Source organism: Eptesicus fuscus, chromosome 9 (assembly GCF_027574615.1).
Source record: "Eptesicus fuscus isolate TK198812 chromosome 9, DD_ASM_mEF_20220401, whole genome shotgun sequence".
Taxonomy (NCBI): domain Eukaryota; kingdom Metazoa; phylum Chordata; class Mammalia; order Chiroptera; family Vespertilionidae; genus Eptesicus; species Eptesicus fuscus.
In genome coordinates this window covers 42749222-42766955 of record NC_072481.1, presented here as the reverse complement: position 1 = coordinate 42766955, position 17734 = coordinate 42749222, and the positions used below count along the sequence as shown (strand labels likewise).

General features: G+C 39.4%; 1 protein-coding gene across 5 annotated transcripts in view; it reads right to left on the bottom strand.

The window, feature by feature from the left end:
* The window catches only part of NFIA (nuclear factor I A), a 365771-nt gene that overhangs the window by 61472 nt on the left and 286565 nt on the right, over positions 1 to 17734 (bottom strand). For 2 of the 5 annotated variants that reach the window (XM_028142302.2, XM_028142299.2), the window contains exons 8-9: positions 15703 to 15831; positions 13005 to 13058 (exon numbers count right to left, since the gene is read on the bottom strand). In XM_028142302.2, the coding sequence (XP_027998103.1) occupies positions 13005 to 13058; positions 15703 to 15831 (183 nt within the window). Of the gene's footprint in view, positions 1 to 11123; positions 11960 to 13004; positions 13059 to 15702; positions 15832 to 17734 lie in introns of those variants that run through there. The other 3 variants (XM_028142310.2, XM_054720773.1, XM_008139378.3) reach the window with 3 other exon arrangements.

The following is a 17734-nucleotide window of genomic DNA, read 5'->3' as shown; positions in this document are numbered from 1 at the left end:
AGTTATGGGATTTATTTTAACAGAGAGACAAGGAAAGAGGAAGTGGCAATGGGTTTCAAAACCTTAGGAGGTGGAACCTTTTCTACATAATAAACCTTTGACTCTATGCAAGCAAAGGCTTTCAAAACATACAGAACACACAGTTAACATCACCGAGATGCATGTGAAAGGACCTGGCTGTGTCAAATGAGGGAAATATGTGACATTGCACCATGACTTGGAAAACACCAGTATTTTTATATTATTGCTACCAGGCAAAGTAACTTTATGCTACAATAGATTTCCAAGATGGTTGATATATTCTATTCCATTTGCATTAAGGGTGGAGATCAAATTACAATGTCTTTTGAGAAAACACACAGAGAGAGAGGCACACAGCAAGGTCTTTTAAAATTTTTATTAAGATCAATTTGAGCTACTTAAAGGCCTTTCTTGCTCAAATACCCTGGCTTATGGTCTATACCAGGGCTGGCAAACATTTTCTGTAAAGGCCAGAGAGTAAATAGTTTAGGCTTTGCAGGCCTCATGGTATCGGTTACAATTACTCAACTTGCTTCTATAGTACAGAAGCAGCCATAGATTTTACATAAGCAAGTGAATGTGACTGTATTCCAATAAAATTTATTTTCAAAAACAGGCAGGGAATGGGATTTGACTTGTGGGCCGATTTGCTGGCCCCTGGTGCAGACCCACTAATTCCTGTTCTCTTTCCAGACACCTGCCAGGCACTGCTTGTGAGTTAGCACCTGACAATCACTGCTCCTTCCTCCTCTTGCCTGCCATTCTGTGTCGTCCCTACAGCCTCACGTTTTTGAAGCTTCCCAAGGCAATCTGCTTGCTTTCTGTATCTCCACTGACTACCCATGGTCGCTTTTCTTTTGTCTTTATTGGGCGTTTGTAACTTTTGACTACCTTCACCCATTTCCCCATCACTGTAGCTCTTTGATTATCCCTTTTCATGGTTATTTAACATGCCTTGGTCTGTGCTGGTTTCCCATACCTGTGTGTGTGTGTATCATTTCAAGTTAAACATATGAGTCTGAAAGGCAGAGTGGTATAATATGAGGACATAGTCTTTGGAGTCAGATAGACTTGGTTAAATTCTAGCTCTATCACTTACCTACCAGCTATGCTTCAAGTTTCTGAACATCTCTATGACTCAGTTTTGCTATCTGTATAATGGAGCTAATAATGCCTCAGATTTATTAAGAGGATTAAATGAGACAATGTATGTAAAGCATATGGTATAGTTCCTGACTATATGATTAAATAATCAATAAATAGCTTATTTTATTGGTAATACAATTATAGATAGTGATGAGGATAGGAAATGAATAAATTGGAATTTGCTCCTACATGCTAGTACCTGTCCTGATTGCAGAACATACAGGGGGAAAGAAATGGTAAGTAAGAGTAGGAGGTACCTGTTGCCTACCTGTCTTTTAGATAAATGAAAACATAAATATTGATTAAAGTATGTACTATTGGTACAGCTATGACATGAAGGTCTTGAAAAAAAATTCCATAAATAACAAAACGTGTAACCAAAGCAATAGCAATAACCTGGATCTAACAGTCATAGAACAATATAGGTTATTTTTGACCAAATATATTTTGCATCCCTACCTTTGCTTAATATTATACTCTGACACTTAACCTAGAAAAGCAGAACTATGGGGTTGTCTTTCTTTATAGACTCTATTTTTCACATAAATCTCTAACCCTTGAGCATCCACACTGACCCTTTCACCATGTAGACCCTGCTACCTGGCATACTTCCAACCTAACACAATTCTGAGCATGGCCTCCCCAAATCCAGATAGAATGGAAATCGCCATCATTTCCCTTGAAAGGCCCACCATGTTAGTTATTTGGAGTTACTTGTCAGAGATATAATACATATTGAACGCTAAAAAAGTTTTTTAGAAGATCTGGGGTACTTTTTTAGGAACGTTTTCTACTTAGACAAAAGGACTTGGGTTTAGTTTTGTTTCTGCCACAATCTGGCTTATAAGTGTTGGCAACCTCTCTCTCCTCCAGTTCTCTCACCTGCAAAATGAGGAGTCTGAGCTGAACCACGGAAGCTCAACTCACCTGGCTTCACATTCCAGTGGCATAGAGAACTCAGTCTCTGGGATGACACCTGCCAATAATTCAGTACAAGTGATGCATAGGAATAGCACTAAAATCCAAAAAATCTGAAGCAAGGGAGCATGTGTCTATGAAAATAAATTATTTTTAAAAATTTTCTGGCATATTAAGTTCTAGGGTATATATGAGACTCAGTCTCTAAGATACCTTGGTTTCAGGAGGGCTGTAATATTTAGAGTTTAAAAATCCCGAGGGTGCTAGTTCAAGCTGTGTGAGAGAACCCCAGCTCCTGGATCCTGACAGGACCTCCTCTCTGAATTGACCATGTTCAGGCACTAATTGCCCAAGCCACTATAGTGGCTGATGTGAAATGCGTTCAAATTCCACACAGCAGCTGTGAGTCCTGGAGACACGAAGAGTGACTATTTAATAGGCAAAGTTGACAAGCCTCCAGTTCCATGGAGGGAACCTGAGCTTTTACACAATATGCAAGCTATACTATGAGATAAGAGATGAAGAATAAAAAACAAATCAAAACATTAAAAAAACCAACCCCCAGAGATTGGGTGATCACAGGGTCAGCAGAATCAGGCAGGGAATCCTGTGGGAAGTGCACTGGATCACAGACTGCAGTCCTGCGGGGGAGTTTCACAAGAGAAACCTGTGGAGGCACTGCAGCCTCTTGGAGGATTGCCAAGTGCTAGAACCTGAGATGTTTGCATACTTTGCTGACATTAAAAACCAAAAAAGGCAAAAACAAGCAAATAAACAAACAAAAACCCTGGGACAAACACACAAAGCCAGACTGACTTGCAGCACTCCCCGCCACCAAATCCTCAGGCTCACACTGCCCTGTAAGCCCCCTTTCTGAACCATGAGATTGCTAATGCATAGGTTACTTTCAAAGTATCCTCCTGAATTAGAAATAGCTTCCTGGATTCACCCCATAGGATTTAAGGGTTTGTTCTCTCTGTTGGTAGATTTCTCATGAGGGGAGGAAGGATGAGAAAATTAGTCCAGTGTTTGAAATCAGGGGATCAAGTTGCCTTTTTAAAATTTTAATTTCATTTATTTAAATTTCCAATTACAGTTGACATACAATATTATATTAGTTTCAGGTGTACAACATAGTGATTTGGCATTTATATCACTATGTAAGTTATAGTACCCACCTGGCATCACACAGTTATTACAATACTAGTGGCCTGGTGCACGAATTTGTGCACATTGAAAGGAAATTAATTAGAAGAAATATTTTAATATCACTATTTGCCCTTTATAATAGAAGTGTCAAGCAAATTCACGATTGACAATAACAGATCAATACACCTCTGTGCGATTGGTGCGAGCGAGAGCTTTATATGTATTATGCATATAAGAGTCAACTTAGCCTTTTATATATATGGAATAAACTTGCTTAATTAGACCTGCTTTCTGATGTAGCTAAACTTTTTCCAGCCCAGTGAAGCACCCGAACATCTCTTCAGGTAATTGTCAGCAACACAGCAGTAAATATCAACACGAAGCAGATTATTATTGTAGATCATTCAGGGAGAACAAAGGGTAAAATATTTAACTGCAGCAGTGTTTGACTATATTCTGCACAGTGAGAAAACCTGAAGTTATTTTCAAGGTCCACCATTTCTTACTTCTTTTCAGTTGGGTCAAGTTTCTAAGCTTTCTAAATCTCCGTTTTCCAGCTAATGAAAAGAAAATAGGATTCCACTGAGTCTCCTACCTACCTACTTCAGGACTTCTGTGAGGATCAAATGAGATAAAGCACGAGAAAATGCTTCACAGATATTTGGTTACAGTGTAAAGTGTTTCCACCTGGCTATAAAGCAAGTCGTATTCCTGGGCTGAAGAAACTGCAAGGAGGCTAGTCACTAGGGAGAGGAAGCCAGGTGTTGCTATGTGACGTCATTACCTAGACAGACACTTAGCATATTAGCCTTATATATATATATATACAGATTACTGACTATATTCTCCATGCTGTACTTTACACAGGGGATAAAGTTTTTATCCCAGGTTGAGTATCAACTAGCTCTGTGTCAGCCTCCTATACTCCTTAGCATTCTCTACTACAAAATGAAAATTATGTCTTGAATGGGTTTAGAGCTCAGTTATTCTTGGTTTGAAATCATTCATTCCCTATGTTCATCTGGCAAAGTTACTTAACATTTCCAAGCTTGCAATTGCTTGTGGCAAACTGGGTAAAACAGCACAAATTAAAAATTTTCTTCTAAGGATTAGAAGTAGTGTATGTAGGTGCCAAGTACATTGTGGGCTCACTCACTTAAAAAGAATGTGTTGGGAATCTACTATGTTCCAGACAGTATGCTAGATCCTGGTTTATTTCTCATTCTTAGAATTGTTTTTTAGAATAAATGAAGATATATGAAAAGTAACCAGAGTCATACAATGCAATGTGATGACGTAAGACAAATGGAGGTTGATGGTGCGGACTCAGCCTGGATTTTACCTGTGCTCTGCAGAAATCTGTCACCTGGCTAGTGTGTGAGCTGAGCCCATTGTCCAGCACTCAGGACAGCTTTGCTCTGACCTCCTGCTGTGGACAGCTACTAGTTTTGCCTGCCCAGCAGTCCTTCGCCCTTTCCCCTGGAAATAGAGCTCTAATAGTTTCTTTGTGTAACTATCCTTCCCTCATCCTCAGTCTGTGTAGTTGTGATAGACTTAACCCTACCCCCTAGCTGACATATGGGCATGTAACCGAGGCTACACCAATAAGCCCCATTACCTTTTAAGCATAATGATTGTTTTTCAAGTGAGCAAATGACCCAAACCAGCTGATCAGAGCCATAAGAATTGAGGAGTAGGATCTTTCCTCCATCTATTGTGAAAGCTGTTTTCTTTCCTTGGGATTGTTAAATTGGTAGGAATTGCACCTGGAGCTGATCACATCATTAGTGCCACAATCTCAGGAGCTTTAACTTAACTGGGGAGCTCACACAGAGGACAGGAGGGCTGTGAGAGAAAAAGAGATACACAGATTTCTGAAGGCATCACCAGAGCATCTGGATTCAGCTCTACTTGATGCCATACCCCCTAGACTTTTCAGTTACGTGCACCAATCTATGATGTTCTTTTGAGGGAATGGAGGAATGATTAAGCAATTTGGTTTGGTTTCTTTCGCCAACAAGAGGACTTCTAAGAAACCTTGTGCAGAACCACTGCCTTCATCAGGTATGCATAGGTGGGTCTATGGTGTGTGTGTGTGTGTGTGTGTGTGTGTGTGTGTGTGTGTGAGAGAGAGAGAGAGAGAGAGAGAGAGAGAGAGAGAGAGAGAGAGAGAGAGAGAGAGAATTACAAGGGACAGCAGCTTCTTTTGTCAAGAAGAGTTTTAAAGAGTTGAAAGAGTCCTTATTAACATAGTGTGTGTTCATTACTGGGTACGTAACCACTCAACAACTCTTATTCAAGAAGACCTAGAAAAATCCCTCAAAGATGACAAGGTTTTCTAAATTCATACTGCATGCCAATAGAAGGGACCCACACAAACTGACCCAAATAAATCCAAATCTCCACAAATCCTTTATATACCTATGCTTTGTTATTGCTTTCTTGCACACTCCAATCATTAATCTCATCAGAGTAATAATTATTTGTTTAATGTCTGTCTATTCTGCTAGATTGGAGGGGCAGGACTGTGTCATCTGGTTTGTTCATTAGGACCCAGCACCGTGCTTGGCAGATGGTAAGTGCTCAAGAATTATTTGCTGAATTGATTATTATAAAGAGCAGACCCTTGTAAGAGAGAAAGGTGTTATCCCTTTAGCAAGAGCCATACCTGAACGAAGACATGCCAAGAGAAGTCTCCACCATGGCCAAAGGGATACCTGTCATGGGGGACAGGCCACTTGCCTCACTGGGGAGATCCCCCTGATCTCTTAGCCAATCAAGAGTGATGGGATAAGGTAACCAATCTGGCTCACATCTCCCTCGCTAGGTATATGTGGCTCCCCCAGGAGAGGAAAGGCATACACTCCTTCTGGACCCACCATTGCAAGTGGAAAGAGAGAACTGGGGATGGGGAGTGAGGAATAAAGGAAGTGAGCATCCTTTCAAGAGAACCACATGCAAAAAAGCAACTAACGATATGTGGACAGGGGAATCTGTCAGTGAACATTTAGTAACACAGGACAGGCAATCTGATAGGTAGTTAACATTTAGTAACATACCTACTATGTACCAAGCCCTTACTACAGGTCAGTTCACTGCCTTCTCCCAGTAAAGCCTTCGTTTGTACAGGTGGGAAAACAAAGGTCAGGAGAGGGTACCTTGCACAAGCTTCCATAGATCCCAAGTGGCTGGCCAGCCCTTGAGTTCTACTCAGCCTATGCTCCTTCACCACACTCTGCTGCACCCTTTTAATTATTTTTCAGAGTCAAATGGTTTATTTCCTTTCAGGATTTTTTTGTGCCTAGGTCCCTTAGTACTGTCATACAACCTGGCAATGCTGATGTTCCTCACAGATGTCTGCACATAAGAAGAAAAAGGAATTGTCTGGAACAATATGAAGAAATGGCAAATGACAAATGTAAACTTACTGCAGAAATAGACATTTTAAAAACATTCCATGCACGTGGTTAAATGCACCAGGTTCAACAATACAAAGGATACAGCAAGAAATGGGTGACTCTCATGCTATTGCAACCACATTAATAGGAGTGCACATTCCCATTTCGGATATCAGTGTTTACCCCCCTTTGTCTACATGGATGATAAGCTGATACTACATAAACATTGTTAAAGCTATAGTTCCATGCTACAGTAATTCACTTAACTTTAACATGATTTACGGTTCTGTCGATAGGAAAGGTTGAAAACCCTGCACTGAAGCTTAAATGTGAGCTTCATATTTAAAACAACAATTTTGTGTGTCTGTGTGTGATAGAAGAAAACATTCTGCATAAAGAGGAGAATACAAGTCTACGATGGACTTTTTCTACCCCAAAAAAGGAAAATAAAGACTGAGTCTAAACATGGACTCAACATTTATGAAGCTAAATCAGAAAAAAAAAGGAATTTCTAGAGATTTATCTGATTATGTGATTTGTGGTACAAGTGATATCCAAAAGTCTTATCAACAAGAGGACTTCTAAGAAACCTTGTGCAGAACCACTGCCTTCATCGGGTATGCATAGGTGGGTCTATGGTGTGTGTGTGTGTGTGTGTGTGTGTGTGTGTGTGTGTGAGAGAGAGAGAGAGAGAGAGAGAGAGAGAGAGAGAGAGAGAGAGAGAGGATTACAAGGGACAGCAGCTTCTTTTGTCAAGAAGAGTTTAAATGTAGGTCCACATGGTTAATCACCCTATTCTCTCTGGCTATCACCCTGGGGGCATTGTGCCTCGCCAATGGGTTTTACTGCTCTAACCTGTCTTTGGGACAACATATTAACATGATACCACTACAGAAGAGCACTCTAGAAGTTTGCTGTGGGGATGACAAATTAACCCAGCAGGGTGTCCTCCACATCTATCTCAGTACAAATTATTAGAGTAATAGAGCTTTTAGTTATGCATTTATCTAGTAATTATTGAACGGTCACACAAAACCAAGCTGAGCAGTCATGGCCCTTTATGAGGTTTGCTCGGTGGGTGGCCTTCCAGTTAATTTAGGGTAGTTCTCCACGAAGCAGTTCACTTGCAGACAAATTAGCTAAACAGCCTTCTCCTTTAAATATTTTCCATGTCACAGTGAAACTCTTTACAATACAATAAAGGTACAGTTTTAATTACATGCTTCCTGACTTTTGTTTAGTTGTAAAACATTTGCTGGTATTGTGTGTGTGTGTGTGTGTGTGTGTGTGTGTGTGTGTGTGTGTATTTTATTTTTTTTCATTTGGCTGGACAGTAATAGTTGGTTGTAAGTATCTGGTTAATAAATTTAATAATTTCCTGAACGGAGCCTTAAAGGGCCTTTGCCGAAAAGCTGCTTTTCCTCTTTACTATCCAGTTCCTTCAAATCCCATGGACAGTGTTTCCCATTAGGCTGGGCACTGGCACTTGTGCTAACCTTGACCAATTTCACAGGCCCCATTGCTTCTCTTTCCAATGCTCCTCAAAGGTGGTACTTGTTAGGACTATGATGCCTGAATTTAAAAATCAATTCTGGCAACTCTTTGTATAGAAAGACAACTAGTGTTTTCTCAAATGACGTACTCCAATAATAAATAAACACCTTGCGTCTGTTGGCAGATTGTTTCAGCACCTTGTTAGCAACAGGTACTTAATTGCTTCTCATTTTCCAGAGATGATTCAATTGCATTAAACCAGGAGAGACAAATTAGATTCAGCTCTACTGAAAGGAGCACCAGCAGGCTCTACAACTAAGGTAAAGGCTCTCCAAAAAGGCAAAGAAGTTTGCAATAGGGCATAAGAAAGCTAAACAAATTTACCACTTGGGTATGGGAGCCTATGCCAAGGGAGAGGTACCGCGGTTATGGTAGCAATGAAGTGCCAGGGAATATTTCTTCTGAAGGGTCCTTAGTTTGGACAGAAAAATGTATAATACCCAGCAAATGTTCTACAAAAAAGGGAACAAATCATTTTGAACTCAGCATTTTTCTTAATACCTATCAAGATAGAAATTCTTAGTTAAAGCCAAGCAAATATATATCGGGTACTTATCCAACATGCTTTGTACCTCCCTCAATGCTGCTAAAAATACATGCACTTGAATATTATTATTTCACACAGGGGATGAAAAGATTTCCCTATTATTTCCCCACTTTTTCTCTGTTTGCTTTCAATCAAATCCATGCACTCATTCATTTATTCACCGAATATTTATTGAGTGCTTTCCTTATGCCCATCAAGAGGCTGAGGGATACGAAAAGAATAAAGACGTGGTTCCTGCTCTAATGGGCCCTGCCATCCAGTGATAACTGTTTTTCCTCTTCTTCCTTGCTCCTCTGTTATTGTCTATGAATCTACACTCCTCCAACTTTCCTGGTGACCTCAACTTCCTGGAAGGTGATCTTCAATCTCATAACTCTCTGCAGTTTGTTTTTCTTGGCCCAGCTGGGAGATACTGTTAGCTGCAGACCCTCCGATGTGTCACCACTAAGAGCAGGATCCTTGTTTGGGCCATGAGAATCATGGACTTAGAGAGGTTTACAGAGCATATAAACTTTTGACTACCCCTCCAAACAAAACCTGGCATGATTCTTCGAAGGCTGCACAATAAATCTTTGGTTTATATGGATATTGTCTTAGTGTATCTTACCCATATTTTCAGAATTAGGGCAATTTTACTTCTAAACTTCCCGTGTGTGTGTGTGTGTGTGTGTAGAGAAGTGGAGGTTTAGCTTCACGCTCACATTCTGTATGTTTTAATTCCTCACTACTTAGTTATCTAAAGGTATGACTTGTTTGCTGTGGCTTTGTTTTGCATGCTTATAATTAGAAAGTACTCTGTTTTGGAATAGGGGTTAAGTCTTATGCCTGCTTGGACTCTCACAGTGTCAAATGACACAGTCATTCTCTATCAGAATGCCCTTGTCCCTGACAGCAACCTGTGCTCTCCTATCATGACAATACAACTGCTGGTTTTCCTGTCCTGTCATTCACCAGGAGGTAAGCACTCTGAGGCCAGAATCCAAGCTCCCCTGTTTACTCTATTTAGCAGGAAATACAGACCTTGTATATTGTAAGTGCTGGACAGATGTTTGTGGAAAAGATTAATGGGTCCCTAGACAGCAATTGGAGTCTGCAAGCTAATTTCAATATTTAAAAAAGCCAAACTGACCTCAAAAATTGTTTGCTGAAGTGACTTGCACCTAACAGAAACCCTGCATTACAAATAGGCAAGGATTCATGGGGCTAATAAAAAAAGGTCAAGTGATTTGTTTATGGCTGCTACTTAAAAAACAACAACAGTATAATAACATGGTTATGTTATGCTTTTCAAATGATCTAAATGGCTATGTTTTGTCTTTGACGAATAAAAAATGTAAAAACAAGCTAATTGTTTAAATAAGTACATTTCATTTCTCCCAATAGGGTAGAAAAAGATAGAAACTACTGATATGGTAGAAAAGGCACTGCAATGGAGACTTATTTCTAGTTGTGGCTCTGGCCAGCTGAGATTTCTCACCTGTAAGAGCAATGTGGAATACTTGCTAACTGCTAACCATCATACTGCTCTTCTATTTATCTACTTATAAAGCCCAAATTTCATAGAGTGGCAATATGCTCACGGAAAAACAATCTAGATTCCCAGCCTCCCTTGCAGCTAGAGGTGATCACGTGGCACAGTTCTGACCATGATGCATTAGATTCTATACAAGGTGGCAGAATGAGCTGGTAAGCACTTTTTTTGCTCTCGCTGTGTTCCATCTTTCTGCTTGAAATATAGGTGTAAGGCAGGAGTCCAGTGGCTATGTTGTAACCATAGTTCACAGCATGAGGATAAAAACAACCCACTAAAGCATGGCTAAGAGAAGAAATCTCAGTCCTCGATGGCATTATACTGCCACCGTAACATAGTCCTGAATCACATACTTGTTTTTATATAAGAAAAATATGACCTGTTTATTTATAATTTTCTTTTACTTGCAGCCAAACACATTCTTGGCTAATATAGGGAATGAATTAGACCAGAAGATTCCCAGACCACTACTCTGAAATTCTATGGTTCTAGATGAAGCTCAGTAAGTGCTTATTTGCCAATTACTTTCAACTTCTGCTTTACCTTGTGCATAGTGCAAGCTCCTCCCCACTTCTACTAGTAAATCCCTAAAGCACAGAGTTGCTCTACTCAGTGCAGGGCATTTAAATTAAGGATCATTCATTATCTTCTTGTTTTTGAAAAGAGCAAAGACAGGCAAAAACATAACTTTTAAGAAGAAAAACTTTCAAGAAACTCTAAAATATCACTGATGTTTACTCCAAATAATTCTCAAAAGGAGTTAGATCCTTTAAATCATCAGGCAAACTTTAAATTCTTGAAAAGGCAAAGGGAAGAACAAAGATTTTTCCCCAGGTATCATGAATAAGATAAGTTTTCATGATCAAATATTTTATTATGTTTGAAATTTTAAGCACTGGTAAAAGAGAGTCTTTAAAAGCCCAAACTTTCAGCTTAAAGTACACAGTAATTGTAATAACGTAAAATGACATACAAATGCCTTTATGGAAAGCTAATAGCTTCCCTACTCCCCAAGACATTCCAAAATACTTTAATCCCTTTACCTTGTTTTAACTACATAGCTTGCAAAGTATTATCCCCGTGATCCAGATGGCCAAACTGAGGCCAGAAGGTTAAGTGATTTATTGAAGCCACAAAAAAATCCACTATCAGAGAAAAGATTCATTTTAAGAAACCACACATCTCTACCTTCACAACAATGAAAATAGGAAAGTGATTAGAATAGCAAAATATTTTTTAAAGCATAGCTTTTTCATAGCATATCAAAGCTTTACTTATATAACCTTGCAAAAGTCTTCTTTGGATGAAAGGCCATTGTTCTTCCTCCCCATCTTGGACATTCATTGTAAAGAAGTACTCCATAAACTAGACATGTGTCACCCTTAGCTCCTCTGAAGCAATGAGAACCTATCAGTTTCAGGGAGGGGATGAATGGCTTCTGTGTCCACTTGTGTGCCATTTGATTACTTTTTATTTATTCAACAAATATTGTGCATAAAACCCACTGTGTGAGACACAATGTCAGTGGAGGAAATGCCAGGCACAAAAGGCCCCAGGAGTTTAAGGAGTGTGAGATGATCGCAGCCTGGGTGGAGCTGAGGAGGTTTCATGTGGAAAGTAGTACTTGAGCTGGTCTTGGGATGGCTAAAATGTTGACAGGCGAGGGCAGGATGGACAGCATGAGATTTTCAAAGCCTGAATGAAAACGAGTGATGAAATTGTTTACATGACTTCTGTACATACTCTATTTTCAGGCACAGTGTGAATGACTACAAATGCATGATTTCATCTACTCTTCAGATAACACAATTATCCTGAAGTAGAGATTGCAATCTCCAATTGATAGATGAGGAACCTTTGGCTTAGAGGAGCAAGGTGGCTGTTGGTAAAGTGGTGGACACAGGATTCAAACACGAGCCCATCTGACCTCTGAGCTTTTGTGCTTGACCACTATGCTATGCTGCCTCCCATCAAGGCCCTACTTTTCTGCCTTTGCTTTGCAATCTTCAAAGAGAGGTTTCTTTTGTAAAGGGTGGCCACCAGATTTCCACATACAGCTTAGGTTTGCAGTAAAAAATAGGGCCACTGTTAAAATATCATTGAGATATGTTACATAGTTATTGCTTACAAATTGGTATTTGTCTAGTCAAGGTAGTCCCATGATAAATTTTAATATCTTAATTTTAAGGAAGGCAGTGGAGGACTTGCAACCTGTGTGCTATCCAAAGGTGAATGTACCATGTGACTCTGAGCAAAAGTGCAGTAAAGACCTGTCCCCCACTCCACCCCACCTCTTGCCTCAGGACCCTGATAAAGGATACACTTTTCTCTTCTTCCAGCCCTTTGAAAGTAAGTTTGTAAGGCTGAATTCTTCTTAATGTACATGTCACATTTATTCCACCCTGGTTTCCTCGGAAAGACTCTCCCTCCTTAAATCTGTACTCATCTTCCTGAAACATCAACTCTTAGTCCTGGTTGTGATGTCATCCCAAGCATTAGCTTTCCAACTGGCTCAGAAAAGAATAGAAGAGACTGTAGTACCTGCAGCAAATAGTTCTTAAATAATGAGAGGCTAAATACCAACCCTTTAAAAATATCTTAGCCCAAGAATGTCTCATGTTAGCCTATCTGGACTCTGACTCCTATCCACAAAGATACCACTGAAGAGTTTCATCTCAACTACTCCAAATTCCCTTCACCAGACCACTAAGGGGGGGCAGGGTGCAATAAGAATGGGTACCTGAGCAGATATTCCAGAAAGGAGAACCGAGGATGCTGGGAACCATCTTGAATTCTGGTGAAAACAAAGAATCTTTGGTATTCCATAATTCTTAAACTAGGCATTTTTCTCTTTTCCTCAAAAAACAATTTCATGAATATGCTTGGAGATCCAAACTCATTATTTTGTAGGCTAAAGAGGTCTACTCTGGTTCAACACGGTGTGGATCATTTGAGAAAATGTGCTTGACTGTCTAGCATGAAGAAGCTCCCAATCATGACACCCATGAGTAAATGCTAGAATTATTATAATAATTTCTAGAACTGTGGTTTTAAAGCAAGACTCATAGATGGTGCTCTTAATATTTATTGTATAAATGATGATACATATGCACATTGCTTTATGTTCCTCAAAGAGTCTCTAGAAATATTATTTTATGGTAATTTCTGCATGAGAATATGAGGTTGGGAGGAAAAGTTTATTCGGCAGTATTATTGACCTTATGTTATTGGGGAGGACATTAAAAATCCAGAAGGTAAGTGGAAAGCAAAGAGGCAGCATACCCAGCTACCCAGGCTGCCAGCATATTGTTCTTCCCAATCCTTACTACATGGCTACATCATGAATCTTTTCTTTGCCTGGAATTCCCCCCATTCACGTAAGCAACCTTTAAGATTTGACTTTGAGCCAAAACCGGTTTGGCTCAGTGGATAGAGCGTCGGCCTGCGGACTGAAGGGTCCCGGGTTCGATACTGGTCAGGGGCATGTGCCTTGGTTGCGGGCACATCCTCGGTAGGGGGTGTGCAGGAGGCAGCTGGTCGATGTTTCTAGCTTTCTACCCCTCTCCCTTCCTCTCTGTAAAAAATCAATAAAATATATTAAAAAAAAAAGATTTGACTTTGAGTTATCTACACTTTGAAGTCTTTTTATTAGATACAAAGTGGTAAGTAACAGCACATTCCATATCATCTTCTACATGTTTATTTTCTTGTGTCTGTCTCCTGAACTCGACTGTTCGCTCTATGAGGACAGGAACCACTGAATTCCCAGTAACAGGCTCTCAGGTGAACCTCCAGAGTCCCCACCTCTGAGCTCCTGCAGAAATTTCTGCTTTGAACTTTCATTTAGCATTTAGAATATGTGAACCTGACAATAAAAAGATGAGAAACATCACATGCCTTGTCTCCTTGAGACCAAAAATCTTCTTTCTGACGAAAAGGGCTTCACATTTCTTATTTTCCACCACAGTTTAGATGTTTAATGAATACTGAATATGAGGATAATATCATAATACTACCCCATTTCAAGAAACTCATTCTGAATTTGGGGACTGCATAATCCAATTCAGGTACAAAATTTTAAAATTAGGAAACACATACATATTCCCTCTCTGATTATATCACACACACAGACAAGTGGCATAGTAAGTTGAGAAAGCTCTCTCAATGATAACAAAATGTTTAAAGATGGAGCAAGTAAGTTTCATAACTGTGTATTTAGAAATTGCTTCGCACAATAGTCAGAATATTTATTTCCTTCAGTGTGATTTCTGTGTGAGTGCATGAGCAGCCCTCTCACCGCCATTTTTCCCTGATATGCAAACAGGTTATTTATAAAAGAATTCAGATTTGTGGGACTAACAGTGAGATTATTGCAAGAAATATCAGTTTTTCCAGGCATATGTCAAAGTAGATGAGAGACCGTTACTTTCTAGGATGTTTTATGATACCAGCTGACAGATCACAGACCCACCTAAACGAAAATCTGATGGAAGAAAGCAAATGTGGTTACAATTATTCATACTCCTACTGTGGGAGTTTCATAAACAAACTAATAAATATTTTTGTCTTGCAATAAGATCAAGTTAAGTGACTTGCTGACATTCTCTTGAGGTTTAAAGCTTGTCTTTAATGTGAAATACAAATCATATTTCTTGTGGACACATTTTAATAATAAACTTAAAAGCACACAAGACAAAAATAATGAAAACATTGCAATGAAAACCAGACCAACTATCTACCACTTCAAAAGGAGTGAATGAAGACTGCTCGTCAACAGTCAACACCGTGATGCAGACAACCTCAATGCAAAATGTTTCAAGGAAAGGGGAGCATCAGGGATGTGAGAATGAAAAAGAAGCTATTACTGTTGACCCTTGAACAAAGTCGGGCCTAGGGGCACTAACCCACCACACAGTCGAAAACTCACATATAACTTAAGTCAGCCCTCCACATATGCCCATTCCCAATTGCTTATTGAAAATACAGTTGACCTCTAAACAACTCAGATTTTAACCCTGTGGGTCTGTTTATATGCAGATTTTTAAAAATCCTGCATTGCTCAAGGGTCAACTGTACTTGCTCATCTCAAACACACACACACACACACACACACACACACACACACACACACACCACTCTTGTGTAATTTACAGAATGAATTTGATTTTGCTTCAATTAAAATGATCTCCCACCACTTTGCAACATCACACTGGCAAAGAAAGTGGTTTGGTCCCTTGTTTGCCTTAGGTTAATGATCAAGGGACTGATGCCAAATCTCTTTGGTCCCTAACACTCCAAAACTGTCCACAATGATAAGAAAGTGGAACACTCACTGCCTTCAGGAGCATTCTGGGGGAGTCCCATTGTCTCTCATTTGGCTACTCTGGCCCGAAGGCCATGATCTAAGCAAAACCCAGGGCGCCTATGGAGTGGCTCACCTCTGGGTCCTGTAATGACAGGCCGGTGGTGCTGTGTGAATGCTGTTCCCAGGGAGGAGGTCTGCGAAGGGGAGGGGCTGCTGAAACCAGACTTCTCCGACTTCTTCAGTGTTGTTGGAGATGGCATTCCTGGCAAGAAGGATGGATTGATAAGCACACTGTAATTCATGGAACAACAGCTTGTGCAACCTAAAAGATAAAACTTAAAGAATTAAAAAAATAAATCTACCGGTGAATGAAAAATTTGTTTTCAGTTGCTTTGAATTTGTCACAGGGACAAACAGGTGACAAAATGGTCCCCTGATAAGTCTGTAGATAATGATTTCACCTTCTACTAAATCACAGTCCATTTTGGCATCATTGATCTTCTCTAATTACAGGGTGCCACTTTCCCAGTGTTTCCTGAAAGTTGCAAGTCCCCTGCGGCCTCTGGGACCCTTCAATAAAGAGGCTATGGAAGCACAAGAAGACCTCCTTGCCATCATTTCATCTTCCCAGGTACCGCGCACCAAAGGCACTTTAAATGACTCTAAATAATTTAGCTATTTTTAACATTTAAAAACCTCCAACAATAGCAACTCGGTTGCTCATTCAATAAATTATTTATAATAGAAACAAAGAAAAGATAAAAGTAAAAAAATACCTTAAATGCCCAACAACTGTCATTTGATAGAACCAAATGCAAATAATACTGTAAAAGAATAATGACACGGAAAGATATTTGTTCAGTGACATAGAATAAAGACATGGAAAGCAATTACAAAATAGGATGTTACACCATGATGCCACTTAAAAATACCATTCTGTGTATAGAGAAAGAAAACAGGCCGAACTTAACAGTGGTTCTCTCAGAGTGTTGGATTCGGGTGATTTTCATTGCCTCTTTTTGCTTACTTGTCTTTTCCATGATGAACATATATTACTTTTATGTTAAGAAAATACAATAAAAGCTTGTTTTTAAAAATAGTATTTTTACTACAATTTCGAAGGTTTTTCATAGCATTTCCAGCATAGGGAATGTTTTAGGGAGACAATAATAGGAAAATAGTCCCTCCTTATTACTGGATTTGTAATGTTCTCAGCAACCACACTAACATACACAACTGGAGACATCTATCAGTTTGGTAGGGTGCCAATTAAAACAATGAAACCTTGGATATAAAAATAAAGAAAACGATTCCTAGTATCCACATTACAGGACCAATTTGGGCTCTCTTAAGTTAGCAGCACAAACTTGGTCTGCACTTTTGTCAAAAGAACCTAATCTTATTTTATTTGTTCATGTCCACATGTGTTGTGTTCTGCCTATAACCAGAGAATTATTTGGGTGAACTGGAAAAATAAATAATAAAGGTAATAATGGTATAAACATGTAGCTGTTATTGAGTAGATGATAACTACCACGCACTGTGCCAAGCACGTTATAGGTGTAGTCTGTTCTGAAATTTAGTTAGTCTGGCCTATGTCTAACTATGTCCTTGCTATATCTGATCATAGATTTCCTTAATGAGACTTACAACACAAGCTTCTAGTGTGATTACAGATTCTATAAGGAGGAGACCTTTCTGCTTTGCCCCCTCTATTTTCAGAATCTAACAAAGGGCCTGGAACACAGCATGCGGCCTGAAAAGGTATTTAAGCTAATTGCATAGGCCTCAGCTTTATCTGTGGCTTTACTAATAGAGGCTTGGATATAGCAAAACTTGGGGTTTAGGCCCCAAGGAAAAAAGATTGCAAATTGGTAAGGACATTTCCATAGACAGACGTAAGGACAATATGAAGTTATGTGTGATTTCCATTAATTTCATAGCTCTAGATCAGATCCATTCTAATCACTATCTCTGCGATTTCAATAAAAAACAAAGTCATTAGGTGACTTTAGCTACATCTCTTGGCTCGTTGAATCAGTAACCAAAGTCACACCAGTCCTAACATCATTAGGACAGATTGTGGTTTTGGATTAAAATTAATTTCAAGTAAACTAACCTAAGGTCTAATCACATAATTACATCAGAGAGGAGATTTCAAATTA